The 15,420-nt window shown below is 45.2% G+C and overlaps 1 protein-coding gene across 2 annotated transcripts in view; it reads right to left on the bottom strand.

The window, feature by feature from the left end:
- The window catches only part of TTC17 (tetratricopeptide repeat domain 17), a 516,894-nt gene that overhangs the window by 491,450 nt on the left and 10,024 nt on the right, over window positions 1-15,420 (bottom strand). For both annotated transcript variants that reach the window (XR_013609678.1, XM_078684342.1), the window contains exon 2: window positions 192-281. Coding sequence is in view for 1 of the 2 variants with exons in the window: in XM_078684342.1 (XP_078540468.1) it covers window positions 192-281 (90 nt within the window). In the remaining variant the exon portion in view is untranslated. The remainder of the gene's footprint in view (window positions 1-191; window positions 282-15,420) is intronic.

Below are 15,420 nucleotides of genomic sequence, written 5' to 3'. Positions count from 1 at the left end.
TTATTTCCAGGGACTGTGCGCTGGGACAGAGTAAAACCAAGCAAAGAGCAAGAAAAATCACAGCGCATTGCCAAGAAGGGTACCCACTCCACTACAAGTAAGGTAGATTTGGCCAGGCAAGCCATAACAAAAGTAAACAACTACATTACGAAACAGAAGGAACCCCAACCATGAACACTCCCTTCTCTTACCTCCAACTCTTTGAGGTAGTTGACTGTATTCTCCTGTCTCATTACCATGACAAGATCGTGAGGGTGCTTCAAATTCATTGGCGAGTCAACCTGAAAGTTAAGAGTGGAAAGTAAAATAAATTAGTTTTCTCATATTTCACTGATGGTTCCTGTTTAAAAAATCTGTTTTAATAAGTACTTCTCGGTGCACTGCTTTTTTTGAATTTGAAGAGACAGATTTTACGTGATGTTTGTTACTTTATTTTTAAATGGCAAACATTTTCAGGGTTCGGCTCATGCTCTAAGATCCAAGCCAGACCATTGGCTCAGCTCCTATTAGACTCCTCCTGTGCATTTCTTGGCTCACCCACATCTAACTTAAATAGAGTAAACCTATACCTACTTACCCGTCAATATTTTAAAGGTCAATATTTAGACTTCGATATTACTATAACTCGAATGTTCGCACTCTCTATTCCATACCTACATCTCAACTGGGGTATGGGAGGATTTCACACAGCTGTTGTGGAGCACAGCCATTCTTCATCAGCGAGTGACCATGCACCGGTAGGTATCAGGGTTTAGGGATGGCAGTGGAAAGAACTCAGTCACACTACTGGGGTGGATTGGGCATACCGTAATGAGTCTCTTGGTGTCAGCTTGTGGAGAGGATCTGAGAAGGAATGTTTTATGCATCAACCACAGAGGTCGACTTGAGTTCCAAGCAAGCATGACCTAGGCCTAACAAGGACTCCATAGACAGCAGCAGGAGGTAAGGACAGAGGCAACAAACAGTGACATGGCTTCCTCGAGAGGTAGATAAGACTTGCTCCCAGCAACCCCAATCGCGCAGTGGAGGCTGCCGTGTTGTCATGCCCAGACTGCACCCACCCTGAAGTAGTCTACTCACCAGCACTAATCCCACTCGCACGAATCACACAGGTGTTGGACAATAAACTAGCTTAACTGACAAGCAGATGGTGGAGGCAATCAGCATCATTGTGCTCAGGTCTCTGGAGCCTGCCCATTGTAAGCCCACAGCGAAAGAGCAGCCAACAAGAGGCCCCCAATCAGATCCAAGATCACCACCTGCTCTTCCCTAACTGGATGCGTTTACTCATGCATGACTGACAGTAACTTGACTACCACAAGCCCTGGCCATGGACAAAAGACATTCATATGAGGAGTCATTTTCATAATACCCTGCAACTTAACATCTTCCTACAGTTTTAAAAGTTAACAATAATATTCCAATTCCGAAACAAGTGCTAAAAATGTTCGCATATGGAGTGCTATTACGAGTATTTTAACTCCTAGTGATGTACATAGAAGTAGGGAAATCCTAGTACAGTGACTTTGCTGGCAATGGTATTCCACTTTCCTCGCCTGTTAATTGGCACCGATTCAGAACTAATAAAGGTATTATTAGTCATTAGTTTAATTTTCCAGGGAGGCAGGATAATGCCAAATTAAAATAAATGTGTCATGCCTCTATCGACAGTAATGAGGCATGATACACTCTTTGAATGTAGGAACAACAGGCCCGGCACCCAATAGCAGCATTCACCAGGTCTCACTAGTTGCAAGACTGTTGCCCTGAAGCACCAATACACCAAGACGTGTAAAGGTACACGCTTACATTCTTCAGTGAGGCTGGTTGTCTTAATGTCCAACCTTTAAGATACAATTACAACCATGCTACACGCATTATTTGTAAATCGAGAACACAGTTCAATCACAGGTAACGGATCTCCAAGCACAAATCAAAAATCACAATAAGCAAAGTGAACCCAACATGAAAAGAAGCACGTTAAAAAAAACAGGTAACAGCAAGCTGGCAATGCCCCCACCCCCCCACACACACACACAATAACCTTAATCAACAGTACAAATAGAACGCAGGTCAAGTCAACACCAGTAGCAAAGATACAATGACAAGTACAGTGTGCACTCACTCATACAATGATTAACAATCTGATCCAGCTCAAAGGGGCATGTAACACCCGGTCTCTTGACCAAACCGACTAGCAGTTTGATTGACTATCTCCAAAAGGACTGGCCAATTTGCCCATTCCACTATCAAACAAGCACCCAGAAAAAGACCGATGCGCCTCACAATGCCCAACCTAATCAACTTACAGGAAGCTGGCCCTCAGCCTTCTAGGTGGACAGGAAAGGTCCTCGCTGTCCCACTCATACCCTTAATCACACGTTTAAAACTGCTGCAACCAAAACAAAAGAATCAAGAGCTGTGCACATTATCTCGGGGAAAAGCTGCTCTTTAAACTGGTGGGAATCTCAAAAGCATCCCCTAAAGGAAGGAAACAGAAGAAAGAAAGAGAAGGGGAGAAAGGGGAAAACAAGGACGGTCACAAGGACTGTAGAAGAGAGAAATAGTGTAAACCAGAAAAGGAGAAAAGCGGTGAAGGAGAGAGCGTGACATGGTGCCTGTCAGAGTTAGTGGGAGACCGAGGAGCACACGCACTGGCAAAGCCAATAGTTCTGAGTTTAATGAGACAACACTTGTAAATAAAGGCAGGCAGAAATTATGGTCCATGCAATAACACATCAAAGCTAGGCCAACTGCCTTCCCAATGCCGGTGTTGGTGGTGAGGTGGTGTTTATGGTCTGATAAGCCACTACAATCAGGAGACCTTAAAAATATTTTAAAAGGGTACAGAGTGAGAAGACAGAAAGTAAAGAAAAGAGGGAGCAATGCAATATAATCTACAGAAAGAACGAAACACTAACAGAAGACACGGACATTACAAGAGTGTGACCAAGTAAAACAGAGAAACAATATAAGCAATCCCTCATAAATGAAAAGACACCACAATAGGATCAATACACAGAAGAGTAAGTAGGCTCACTGAAAGAGAGGTCAAGAAGACTGACAGAAGGGGAAAAACAAACAGAAAAAACAAAAGGGGACAAATGCACACATGCACAGGAGAAACCATGTTAGAGACAAGCATTTGCAATGCCATAGGTCTCGCATTAGGAAAGTTAGAGCTATTGGTCTTGTAAATGTACATTTTTTATTTATGTATTTGTTTTGAAAATAGCTAAATTAATAGCTTTGTCATTTACAATGCCAATAGTTATAACTTTCGCAAATGTGACACCTATAGCATTGGTAATGCAACATGTTTTGTATTTACGTGACTTAGATGTATTGATATTCCAAATAACAATGGATTTTAATTTTTTTAAATAATTAATACTGAAATAAAAGTGCTTGTAATTTATAATGGCAATGACTTAAACTTTTGTAAATAACTTTTGTGAAGATTATGTTCAGTGTATTTTATTGTGACGAAAATCGAAGAACAGAAGTGAAATATTAACATCTTTTTGTGACATTTGTAATGAAGCTTGAAACATTGAGAGAACATATTTGAACCAATTGTTGTTGAATGGTTGCACAGATTAATGCTGTGATGGTGTGGAGTGATGTTGTGGTGGTGCTGAGTGATGTTGTGGTGGTGCTGCGTGGTGCTGTGGTGGTGCTGCGTGGTGCTGTGGTGGTGCTGCGTGGTGCTGTGGTGGTGCTGAGTGATGCTGTGGTGGTGCTGAGTGATGCTGTGGTGGTGCTGAGTGATGCTGTGGTGGTGCTGAGTGATGCTGTGGTGGTGCTGAGTGATGCTGTGGTGGTGCTGAGTGATGCTGTGGTGGTGCTGAGTGATGCTGTGGTGGTGCTGAGTGATGCTGTGGTGGTGCTGAGTGATGCTGTGGTGGTGCTGAGTGATGCTGTGGTGGTGCTGAGTGATGCTGTGGTGGTGCTGAGTGATGCTGTGGTGGTGCTGAGTGATGCTGTGGTGGTGCTGAGTGATGCTGTGGTGGTGCTGAGTGATGCTGTGGTGGTGCTGAGTGATGCTGTGGTGGTGCTGAGTGATGCTGTGGTGGTGCTGAGTGATGCTGTGGCGGTGCTGAGTGATGCTGTGGCGGTGCTGCGTGGTACTGTGGCGGTGCTGCGTGGTACTGTGGCGGTGCTGCGTGGTGCTGTGGCGGTGCTGCGTGGTGCTGTGGCGGTGCTGCGTGGTGCTGTGGCGGTGCTGCGTGGTGCTGTGGTGGTGCTGCGTGGTGCTGTGGTGGTGCTGCGTGATTCTGTGGTGGTGCTGAGTGATGCTGTGGTGGTGCTGAGTGATGCTGTGGTGGTGCTGAGTGATGCTGTGGTGGTGCTGAGTGATGCTGTGGTGGTGCTGAGTGATAATGTGGTGGTGCTGTGGTGGTGCTGAGCGGTGCTGTTGTGGTGCTGAGTGATGCTGTGGTGGTGCTAAGTGATGCTGGTGTTGCGCTGAGTGATGCTGTGGTGGAGCGGAGTGGTGCTGTGGTAGTGCTGAGTAGTGCTGTGGTGGTGCTGTGGTGGTGCTGTGGTGGCGCCGAGTGAGGCTGTGGTGGCGCCGAGTGATGCTGTGGTGGCGCTCAGTGATGCTGTGGTGGCGCTGAGTGATGCTGTGGTGGCGCTGAGTGATGCTGTGGTGGCGCTGAGTGATGCTGTGGTGGCGCTGAGTGATGCTGTGGTGGCGCTGAGTGATGCTGTGGTGGCGCTGAGTGATGCTGTGGTGGCGCTGAGTGATGCTGTGGTGGCGCTGAGTGATGCTGTGGTGGCGCTGAGTGATAATGTGGTGGTGCTGAGTGATAATGTGGTGGTGCTGAGTGATGCTGTGGTAGCGTTGAGTGATGATGTGGTGATGCAGAGGGCAGAAAGGCACAACAAGCTTGAGCTATTGACATTGCAAATGCCAATGTCTTTTATTTTGTTTCCTTTTTAAAACATAAATAAAAGGCTTTTTCATTTACAATGCCAATAGCTTAAACTTGCGTAAATGCAAGACCTATTGCATTGCAGGAAGTAGGGGGCAAGGCAAGAGTAAAAAGGATAGAGAAAGTTGGGAAGGATAGAGAAAGATTGTGAAAGGGTGAATAAAGAAAGAGGAGCAGCATGGGCGCAACAGAAGGAAGGGCGACTTGGATGCTACCAAGTACTATAGGACGTCTGTCTAATGTTGGCCTAATGTCCTTGGTGATGAAGTAGCCCCGCCTTCCTGGTCCCCCTAGGAAGACTGTGTACAGCCTTTTGTGGTGCTAGGATGCTAAGAATAGCAGCCTGTGCTACTGGGATAGAATTGAAAAGTCCATCACCGGGGAGGTGAGAAGTGGGGGATTACAGCACTGTGGGGAGACCGAACACCGCAGGCATCTCGGATCCACACACGCAGCATACCTTACAGCAGGCGGGGCGCGCAGAGGGGGAGACAGGTGCTGGAGGGAAACTAAGCAACAGCGACAACGAAAGGGAAATGGGGGAGACAAACAAAGAGAAAAAGCAAAGAAAGAGAGGGGAAAATAGGTTAAAGGAGAGGGAGAGAACAAAGAAATGGAGGAGGCAAAGTGCAGGAGGCAAACAAAGAAAGGTGGCAAAAAAAAGAAACAATGGGCGATAGCTGCTTGGCGTCATTAATATTCTTACCTTTAGGTCCTAGAAATACGTTCCCCGGCCAACCATTTAAAAAAAGGAAAATTAAAAAAATACAATTGGAACCAGTGAGGGGTGCGGCAGCAACGGATAGCACGAGTGAAAGGGAGGAGCGTGTAGTAGTAGTAGTGCACGACAAGTGGGCATGAGAAACAATAAAACCCGCACTTCCATGAACTGGGAAAACTGAAATTAACTAAAACCGGGAGCGGTGGAACGGGAGGTGCAATGAACGAGCGGTGGAGAGGAAGGGGGGCAGGATGTGAAGAGGAATGAGCAGGCTCCCGTTTCCTCCGCCAACTTCGCCGCAGTTTATGAAAGGGGCAGTAAACACGATATGTCTGTGCCTCGTGTGAAGTCGCACGCCGCACTTTGGAATTGAAATAAAGATGTCAAAAACGCCACAGGCGAGCAGCAACACAAGTCCCTCGATCGCTGAAAGTGAAAGCTATACAGTTGAAACCTGGGAAGGCGAGGGCTGCCCGCGCGGTACTTGTAATTTCCGCGTATCCTGCGGCTCGTGCCCAGTAAGCTCATGCCTATTGGCTGCGCGTGTGGACAGAAGCCACCGGAGTTTCAAAAGTGCAGCGGGGCTCGTGCGGCCCAGGGAGGGAGCCGCCAAAGCGCAACCAACATTTCATGCGGGGCTCCTGTGAGCAAAACAGAGCCCCGCCTGTTGCTGCAGAGTCCCCACAGGAGCCGGTAAGTGGGGCATGCTGACTGTACGTGCAAAGTGCTCCGCGCTTGGAGCACACGTGCACATGAAAAAAAAACGGTTAAGACTCCAAGCGCCGCTGCAGTAAAGCGCATTTTACTTTGGGAAGAATGTTATGATCTCTTGTTTATATTCCGTGACTGCGCCCCAGATATCAGACGTGCGGCATGAGCCCGGCCGGCGGGCGCGGAAGATGCATGAGCTTCGATGTGACCGACACACGGAGGATAAAACTCAAGCTTTCTCCGTGGAGCTGACGAGGGGAGGGGGGAAGAGGGAGTGAGTGAAGCGAGCGATGCGCACGTGCAGCTGACGTTTTGAGCACTTGAAGCCATTCTTGTGAGACAGGAGATGTGCACGGCACCAGCCTGGGCGTGCGCGCCTACAGAAACCAATCGCTGCGCGTGCCCGACCCCTGTCTCAGATTCCCAGGAGACGGGCAACATCAGTTGTCGAGCTGGACGCAATGCTTCGCATTACTTTCTCCAGCTCGACCTAAAAAAGCATGCAAACACAGACAAAGCAACAATATACATCCTTCAACTAACATCTTTACCCACTTTTTAGGTTTCGTCTACACAGCACTTGCGCTGTGCTTGTGAAATTTACTGTATTTAACATATCTTAAAAGGTGGCTCTTATCAGCTCAGATCTACAAATTACTGGGTTAATTCGCTTGTGTGTAAATGTTTTTTATTTGTGTTAACTTTACCTTTTTGCACTCATACTTTAATACTAAATAAGCAGTCCCAAGTATAGTTAGTTACCTTGCAGGCACCAGTCATGATTTCCATGGTGCACCAGGCGCAGTGACACCAGCCCCAAAGCTCTAGGAACCTCTCTAAACACCAAATATTGTAATCTTTTACTACTAAACAGGCAGTCACAAATGTACTTAGTGCACTTACCTTACATGCAATAGTTCATGATTTGAATGGTGCAGCAGGTGCAGTGGCACCGGGGCCAAAAGTTGACAGAACTCCTCTAAGCACCAATATTGCTATTACATCAATTAATTCTATTATTTACATGTTTAATTTTTCAAAATGTTGCTATTACTTACTCATACTGTACCACTAGTAACAGAACAATATATTGACTTTTTGTACATATACAAGTCATAACACTTTAACAGACTTTCTGTAACATATTGTACAACTACTTAGCAAGCTAAAAACTAACAACAAACAAGCATTTGCAATGCAATAGGTCTTGCATTTACGTAGGTTTGAGCTTTTGGTGTTGTAAATGACTGTCTTATTTATGTTCTGGTTTGTAAAACATATAAAAAGCATTGTCATTTGCAATGCTAATAGCTTTAACTCTTGCAAATGCGAGACCTATTGCATTGCAAATGCTTATTGTTGAAGGGGGCAGTAATGGACTTAGTGAAAGCACAAGTCTATACAGGGGATACAGATTTTTGGGTTGGAACACTTTTTTTGGTTGGTAGAGGGAACTACACGGGAGCACTTATGTGTTATGTAGAAGGCACAGAACGGGTTGATTCAGAGAAGGATATGTTTAATGCACAGACTATTTACATGAAATTTTTTTAGGGTAAAAGTATACGTTTAACAGAACATATGGTGTATTTTTACATTAACACTGTTGTCTAGTGACTGTTGGGCTTCGTTTATATTTCAGACCCTGACGAAGGGCTTCAGAGCCCAAAATGCATTGGGTATACATCTGGACGATTTCCAAGGAAAAAATGTGAATTCTAATGGACTATAGAATAAGGCCTGGATTGGCATTTCTGCAGCATCTTGAGCGTGGAATTACATTGTTCTAGAAAAAGTTCTGAAGTAATCTTGGATTAAAATGGATGAAATGATGATGCAAAAAAAACCTCTGGTTTCTGGATGTTAAATTATTGAAATTTGACATTTGAATTGCTGTGGCGGCTCGAGTCTGGGGGTGATGACTCACCAGCTTGGTATGTTAAATCTATGTAATGTGCCACTAGGGCAGCGCACATATCGAGCTAGCATGCTAAAACTTTGCCACTGAGCATTTGACAGAAAAGTAAATCGATAATGAAACCATTAGAAAATATGGAGTGCATTCCATCGCTGTTTGAAAATAATAATTGACTGTCCTTCCCGATGGTTTCCACCCTAACGTGAACAAGCATTATTAATCAAGCTAATTGGAGAATGGCAATGCATTGCCGTCTGTGAGCTGCTCTTGTTATAGAGAATTCTGCTTTCATCCACGTTTAAGAGCAAAGGTACTTAGTACCGCAGGCAGCAGTACCACATATAACCCTAATATTTAAATACAAATTCTGGTTTTGAATTGAATCATTTAAGTGAGTCATGTTCAATTAATTCAATTTTTAAAATGTTATTTGTAGCAAAATATAGAATTTTTGCTAAGCATGTAATAAAACTGCTAGTATTTTGCCAAAAGGATTCCTTATATTGGGACCAAAAATTAAATGCGAAGTTGCAGCAGCAGAAATACCTGATTTATCCACAGCTGACAAAAAGTGTTTCTCTGTGCAAAGCAACAGTTGCATAAAGCCAAGAGCCAAATTAACTGGATATTGTGCTGGAAAAGAGTGATGCTTTACCTTGCAGTCAAACTGATAAAATAGACACGGACAAACAAGAGGTCAGACTTGCTAAAATAAAGCACCAAAAAGCAAGAACCAAACATGGGACATACAAAAGGTCATAATTGCTAAAAAATAATATACCCTAAAAGAAGACACAAGCCAATCGTGCAGTTCTTTTTCAAATAATTTCAGGCGAAACCAAATTTAAATTAAATTACTTGTCCAAATTTAAATTAGTTGTTTAATAGTCCCATCACAAGGGGCAAATCAATTGAATTAAATTATCAGTTTCTCAGGTGGAAAACTTATAAGAGAGAAACAGCCTCTCATTATACATGTTGTGTATGAATCCACAGCCTTCAACACACTGCCCACCAGTGGCAAGGCAATAAATGAAAACCAAATAGCAGGTGTGAGGAATCCACGCTGGCCAACAGCACACAAGGTCAATGACTTTCATGGAACTTCCACGCTTCAGAATCTCTTAGCAAAGAAGGAACTTTAAAAGCAACCATGTAAGAACTCACGCCTGCCTCTACTCTTGATGCATATAAATAACATGACAGGTGACAACCACCTTTTCAAAACGAGCATTGGCAATGTCAAAAGGTCAAGCTTATGAAAGCACTGTCAAGACAGACCTAAAAATCCATTTGTGTTGACTGTCCTCCTTCAGTCTGTGCTGTTGACCAAGGGAAATGCCACAACATGTCTAGTAACACTTTAATAGCATTACAACGACAAGGGCATGCCCCTAAAAGTTCTAACTCAGCTAGCTGGATAAGCAAAATGGTAACAGCTGTGTGTAGGGCAAGCCCTTTCTTGTGGAAGCACACAACTTCTGCCCGATCAAAACAGGTACTCCCGGCTCCTGACGTGTGGGCATAGCCAAAGCCCTTATCCTAGTGATACTCACAGAATTGTCTTGCGACACCTACACTATCAAGTCAGACCATAAAAACTAGGAGCAGGACCACCACTGTCCTGCCCAATGGACCGCAACATAACTAGGCAGCCTTTAGTAACAGAGTATGTTCAAGGAAAGCTGCCCCCACCAGGCTGATGTAATCTATGGCTAGATAGCGTTCATCAGGTACTCTAAAGAGTTATTTCCTCCTGAAACTTCAAATTCTGCAGCCTGGTCGCAGGGAAATAACCTGGGCCGATGGAGTTAGGGTTTTGTTGTGACGCATTGCCTCAATAACATTTTTTTTTCTTCTTTTTTTAAATCTGAACTATTCTGCCAAAATAGGAATTTATTACTGTTGTTAACCAAATGGAAGCAGGGAAAGAAACAGAAAAAAATGCTGCAGCTTAGTCTCAACCATGGGCTGAAAACCAGTCACATAAATGTCTGCCTAAAATATAGGACACGTCTGTAGGCGAAATTAATGACAAGCTCAGGCCCCACCCCTTCTAGTCTATATGCTACTCACCGAAAAAGCGCTTCTCAACGCCTCGTATGGGGTAGTAAGTGCTAGATAAATACAATTACAATACGAGGAGTTGCCCTGCCCTTTCCTTACGCCGGGGCACTAAGTATTAGTACAGAATCCAGCCTAAAGAAAGGCAATTAATACAAGACAAAAAACACAGAAAACAGACGTATCTAAAAAGAAAAGAAATAAAAGGAGTACAATTTCTAAACTTTAAGATGTTGTCCTATTTGTAAACAATGTTTAAAAATAGTATTTATCGCTGAAGACACGAATAGCCACCTGCTATTACTTTAAGGCGTGCACTGCGGAGTGCGTCACAGGCAAGGCAGTAAAGGGTCGGTTGACCTTTCCCCCCTGTGCCTTGAACGCTGCAGTCAAGGTATGAACAAACAAGTATCTCATACAGGCCACTGTGTGTCTAAGCCAATTAACGGCTTTGTCGTTGAACCACGAATTGCCTCACGCTGATCTGCAGCGCTCGCGTCGATCTCCGGGCTGTACCTAGAAGAAGCAGTGTTCGGCTGTATTTGTTGAACGACAAATATGGAAATCCCAGCTGAATGTTTGTGGGGTATTCCTTAAATTGAATAGTGCCTGGGTTTTCTATTAGGCTTGAAATGCGGCCACAAAGCGCAATCAGTAGCTCCCCCGTTTTGCACTTCCTTTCCTGCACCAAACTATCCCGCCCCCCTCACGGATTTGTTCCCTCCCCCCCCCCCCCCCCTCAACTGCAGGAACTGACAGCTCACATGGACATGCTTTCCTGTCCAGACCAGACAAGCTTCATCGCTGACACTTCCTGCACTCTGCGTCGCCGCATTTGGAAAACTGTCATTAAGAGACAGCACCACCCGCTTCAGTTTCCGACTTTAAAATGGATTTTAACAAACTATTTTAACAAGCACGGATTGAAACCAGTGGTGCGCGCGCACCACAGAGGAGCGGGGGCATGGGAGCGCGGCAGAGAGGCGAACACGCGCTGCTGCGCGTGCTAGATACCGGTGGGAATGGGTGGAGCAAAGGCGGGACATGCGCCCGCCTTTACCAAACTGCATGCCGTATTTTTGGAGAAAAAAAATGCTAACGCCAATGGTGGCCGGCAAAAGACCGATCACGCGCATGTGGTCAGCTTTCAGCACCCCATACTAGAGGTCTCGCGCTGCGCGAGCACTTCTTCGCACTGCAGCGCTAGGTGCAAGACCTTAAAACAGCCTATTATTAGTCACCTAGGCAAAACTTCATGCATTTACCAATGCTTGTTAACCGATGAGTGCACAGCAGCTTACAATGACAAAGTTTTGCAAAAACCCTGACAGACAAAATAATAACTGTCAAAGTCAAAAAGCTGACAGCCAATCCCAGAACTATTGGCTTTGCCAATGCTTATTTTCACTGCTACTGGTACGTGTAGATCTGTCTTTGTAACTGAACAAAAAAATGGATATACAAGGAAACAAAGAAATAATGTGCATTGGAGAAGCATTTTCAAACTTGCATCCCTACTCTCCTCTACCTCCACTACCACCGCCTCCATGGCCCCTCGGATTTCCTAGTTTGCCATCAGTCTTCCCCTTTCTTGCCTACATTTCCCTTCAACTCTACTCCTGACTCTTTGCCCATTTACTTCTCTATAGCCCTCTCCGTCTACACCACTAGTGCTTAACTACAACAAACTTTGACGAAGCTAGTCGTTCTCGCCTGTGCAAAATCTATGTTAATGTTAATGTTATCTGAATTTATATAGCTCAGCTGCCCCAGCAAAGAGGCGACCCGGCGCTGCCAGCATCAGATGGAACCAAGAGGCAGGGAACCAAACCAGAAGACACAAAATCAACAGACGCGTAGTAGAAGCTAGGTAGAGGGGAAAAGAAAAGTTTTAATAGCTTTCCTGAAATCTAACAGACGGTCTAAGCTGCGAATCTGGGGAGGCAAGGAATTCCATAGCTTAGCTGCTAAGCAGCTGAAAGATCGACCACCGATCCGAAGACGCTTCACTCGTGGGATTCTAACCAGATACTGTCCCAGAGAGCGCAGTTGGCGAGGTGGAACATATGGGTCTAGCAAATTAGCAAGATGGACAGGTGATTCAGACTTCAAGATTTTAAAAGACAGGCAGAGGGCCTTGAATTGAATCCGTTTGCCCACGGGCAACCAATGTAATCTTCGAATGGCATCCGTAGAGGAGCACCTACGTGGGAGCCCCAATAGAGCTTTGGCGGCAGTGTTTTGAACACGCTGCAAACGCATGACCTCAGCCTGATTAGCCCCCAAAAGGAGCGAGCTAGCATAATCCAGTCTGGACAAAATAGCAGATTGAACAATCAACTGGCGCGTACGAGGGTCAAAGAAACACAATAGCGGCCTAAGTCCCCGCTGGAGCCCAAAACAGATGCAAGCAACTGTTTTAGTGTGTTATTGGAAACTGAGGGAGGAGTCCATCCATACCCCCAGGTACTTAACCACCACCTTAGACATGGGGGCACTTCACAGAGCAGGAGGCCACCATTGCTCACTCCAGAGACCCCTATCCTACCCCACCAACAGAACCTCCGTTTTGTTGGCATTCAACTGGAGGCAGTTTGAGGTCATCCACTCTGCAACACCAGCCATGCTGCTCCTAAAACTGGCAGCATCCTGCATCGAATCATCAGAGGGCCACCACCAGCTGCGTATCATCTGCATACGAAACCATGGTGAGGCCCAGATTCCTATCCACCGCAGCAAGGGGTTGCACACACAGATTGAACAATACGGGGCTCAATGCAGAACCCTGGGGCACTCCCTGACCGATGGAATGAGCCTGAGAAAGAAACGGGGGGGCCGACACTCTGAATAATCTCTCCGTCAAAAATGATTTGTATCATTCCAGTGCTAGGACCACAGCACCCGCTGCCTCCAGGCGCTGTAGCAGGATCCCATGAGAAACAGTGTCAAAAGCGGCACTCAGACCAAGGAAGATCAGTGCCGCCGTATGACCGGAATCAAGAATGGTCTGCAGATGTTCTGTCACAGCGAGGAGAGCAGTCTCCGTACTGTGACCGGACGGAAGCCATTGGCTTTGTCAATGTTTTTCTTTTAGCCATGTGTTACAGCAGCGCACGTTGCAGAACATCATGGAAAGCGATATTTTAAAAAGTATTAACATGTAAGCGAGGCTGTCAAAGGATTTCAGAGTCAGATGTTCTAGCACTGCTTGAGTTGGTTGGCGGGTTCAGCTTTGGCCAGTTCTTTTGCAGCGTTTTTTAAAAAGTTTACAGCTCTGGAGGACAGTGGGATAGATGAGCCCCTGAGACAATGAATCACTGTTGCTCTACAAGTTCTTATTTGTTCCTTCCTGAAGACCTCCCAAAGCCCGCTTGGCGTGTTTCTATAAGAGCAGGGGGGATGCATAATAGATGGAGTAAGGACTCATCCCAAGCTCCACATAGGCAGCATTCCTTTGATTGCCATTGGGATTTCCATTTCGGGGTTCGGTCCTGTGATGGATATGACCCAAGCCTTAATAGGGTGAAGAAGGGCTTTTTTGATGCGGAAAATAGTCTAGCAAGTAAGGTTGGGGTTGCAACCTCTGGTATGTCTGTATCACGGTCCAGGTGTGAGTTTTTTTGGCTAGGGCTATTTTATCTAGAGATAAAGAATACAGTTTTATGGCTTTATTGACCACAGATTTAAAGCCGGAGTAGGTAGGAGCAGTAAGCCAGGCCTCTTCTAGCTTCGGTGCCGAAAGCAAAGCCTTCAAAATTTTGAAGATTTAATTTTTGAGCCCGGCTTGCTTTTCAATTTCTATCCAACAATAGTGTGCGAGTGTGTTATCCTCTGCATCCCGCATCCTACAATAGTACTTGACTAGTGCACCTTGTCTATCGGGGATCTGGTTTCTTAGGCCGTATTCAAGTCGGATTTGAGCTTGCGAAATATGGCGGGGGATTGCAAACAGTTTCTTGAACAGAATTAATTGTGCTAGGTTCAGACCTGTAGCGTCCTTGCCGTTCAAGATTTCTGCACCATATGAGATGGAGGGCAAGAATGTTGATGCTATAACCTTTAATAGGCGACCAGTGAAGCCGCCTGCGAGCTTGTTTTTTAAGATTTTAAAGGCAAACTGCAGCTGTTTGGATTTTGTGCAACCTTGGTCCAGATGTGTCTTGAAGTTAAGTTTGCGATCAATTTGAAAACCTAGGTATTCGTACGAATCCACCTTAGTCAAAGGTTACTTGTCCAAGGTCCAAGTAAATTTAGGGTCGGCTTTATGGTGTTTGATAAAGCGCATCTCCTTCGTTTTTTGGTGATTGATGGTTAGTTGGACCGAGATGGATAAAACTCCAAGTTCGGTGATTAGTCGTTGCAAACCACCTCAATCACATCGCGAGCAGAGGACAGTAACGTATCGCGAGTGAGAGCGCAAGAGCTATCGCAGGTTCAACATTAAAACCGGAATCCATATGGGAAGCAGTATTAAATTTGAAGAGCAGAGGACTCAAAGTCTCTCTAATCGTATCTGTAAACTTCTCCTTCCGTCGCCTGCCTTACATGCATCTATCTTTCTCTCTCTCTCTCCCTCCCTCCCTACATCTACTCCCCCACTTCCCTTAGAGCCACTGCTCAGCTGTCAAAAGGCCTCTCCAGGTAGAGACACTTAATTGCTGCTGGAATGACAGATGTGGGCAACAAGTGACAACGGACCTGGTTTGAAAGTAGATACAGGCACATGAGACCTGCAAGGCGCAGGATTTACCCAGTGGCCAAATAATTTCAAAATCCGCTCCATAATTTGCAGCATTAAACAATTTTGTTTTTACCTGAAGCAGATAAAAAGTTAGTAACGCTCCACTGAGGTACTCTGCAGTGACATACATTTTGCTGAGGTTTCTCTAGTATCTTTCAGTTGCTAATCTTAGGTCTAAAAATGGTACAAATTAGATGAAACATTCGCCCAATTAATGTGTGTTAAAATGATAAAACTGATAATGCTGCCTCAGAATGGGTTGGCTACATATGCATATAGGCATGCTTTATTATTGTATACATTTGTTCACCTTCGCTGCCTAATGCTA

This window comes from Lissotriton helveticus, chromosome 3_2, assembly GCF_964261635.1.
Source record: "Lissotriton helveticus chromosome 3_2, aLisHel1.1, whole genome shotgun sequence".
Classification (NCBI taxonomy): Eukaryota; Metazoa; Chordata; class Amphibia; order Caudata; family Salamandridae; genus Lissotriton; species Lissotriton helveticus.
This window is presented reverse-complemented; position numbering and strand designations above follow the sequence as displayed.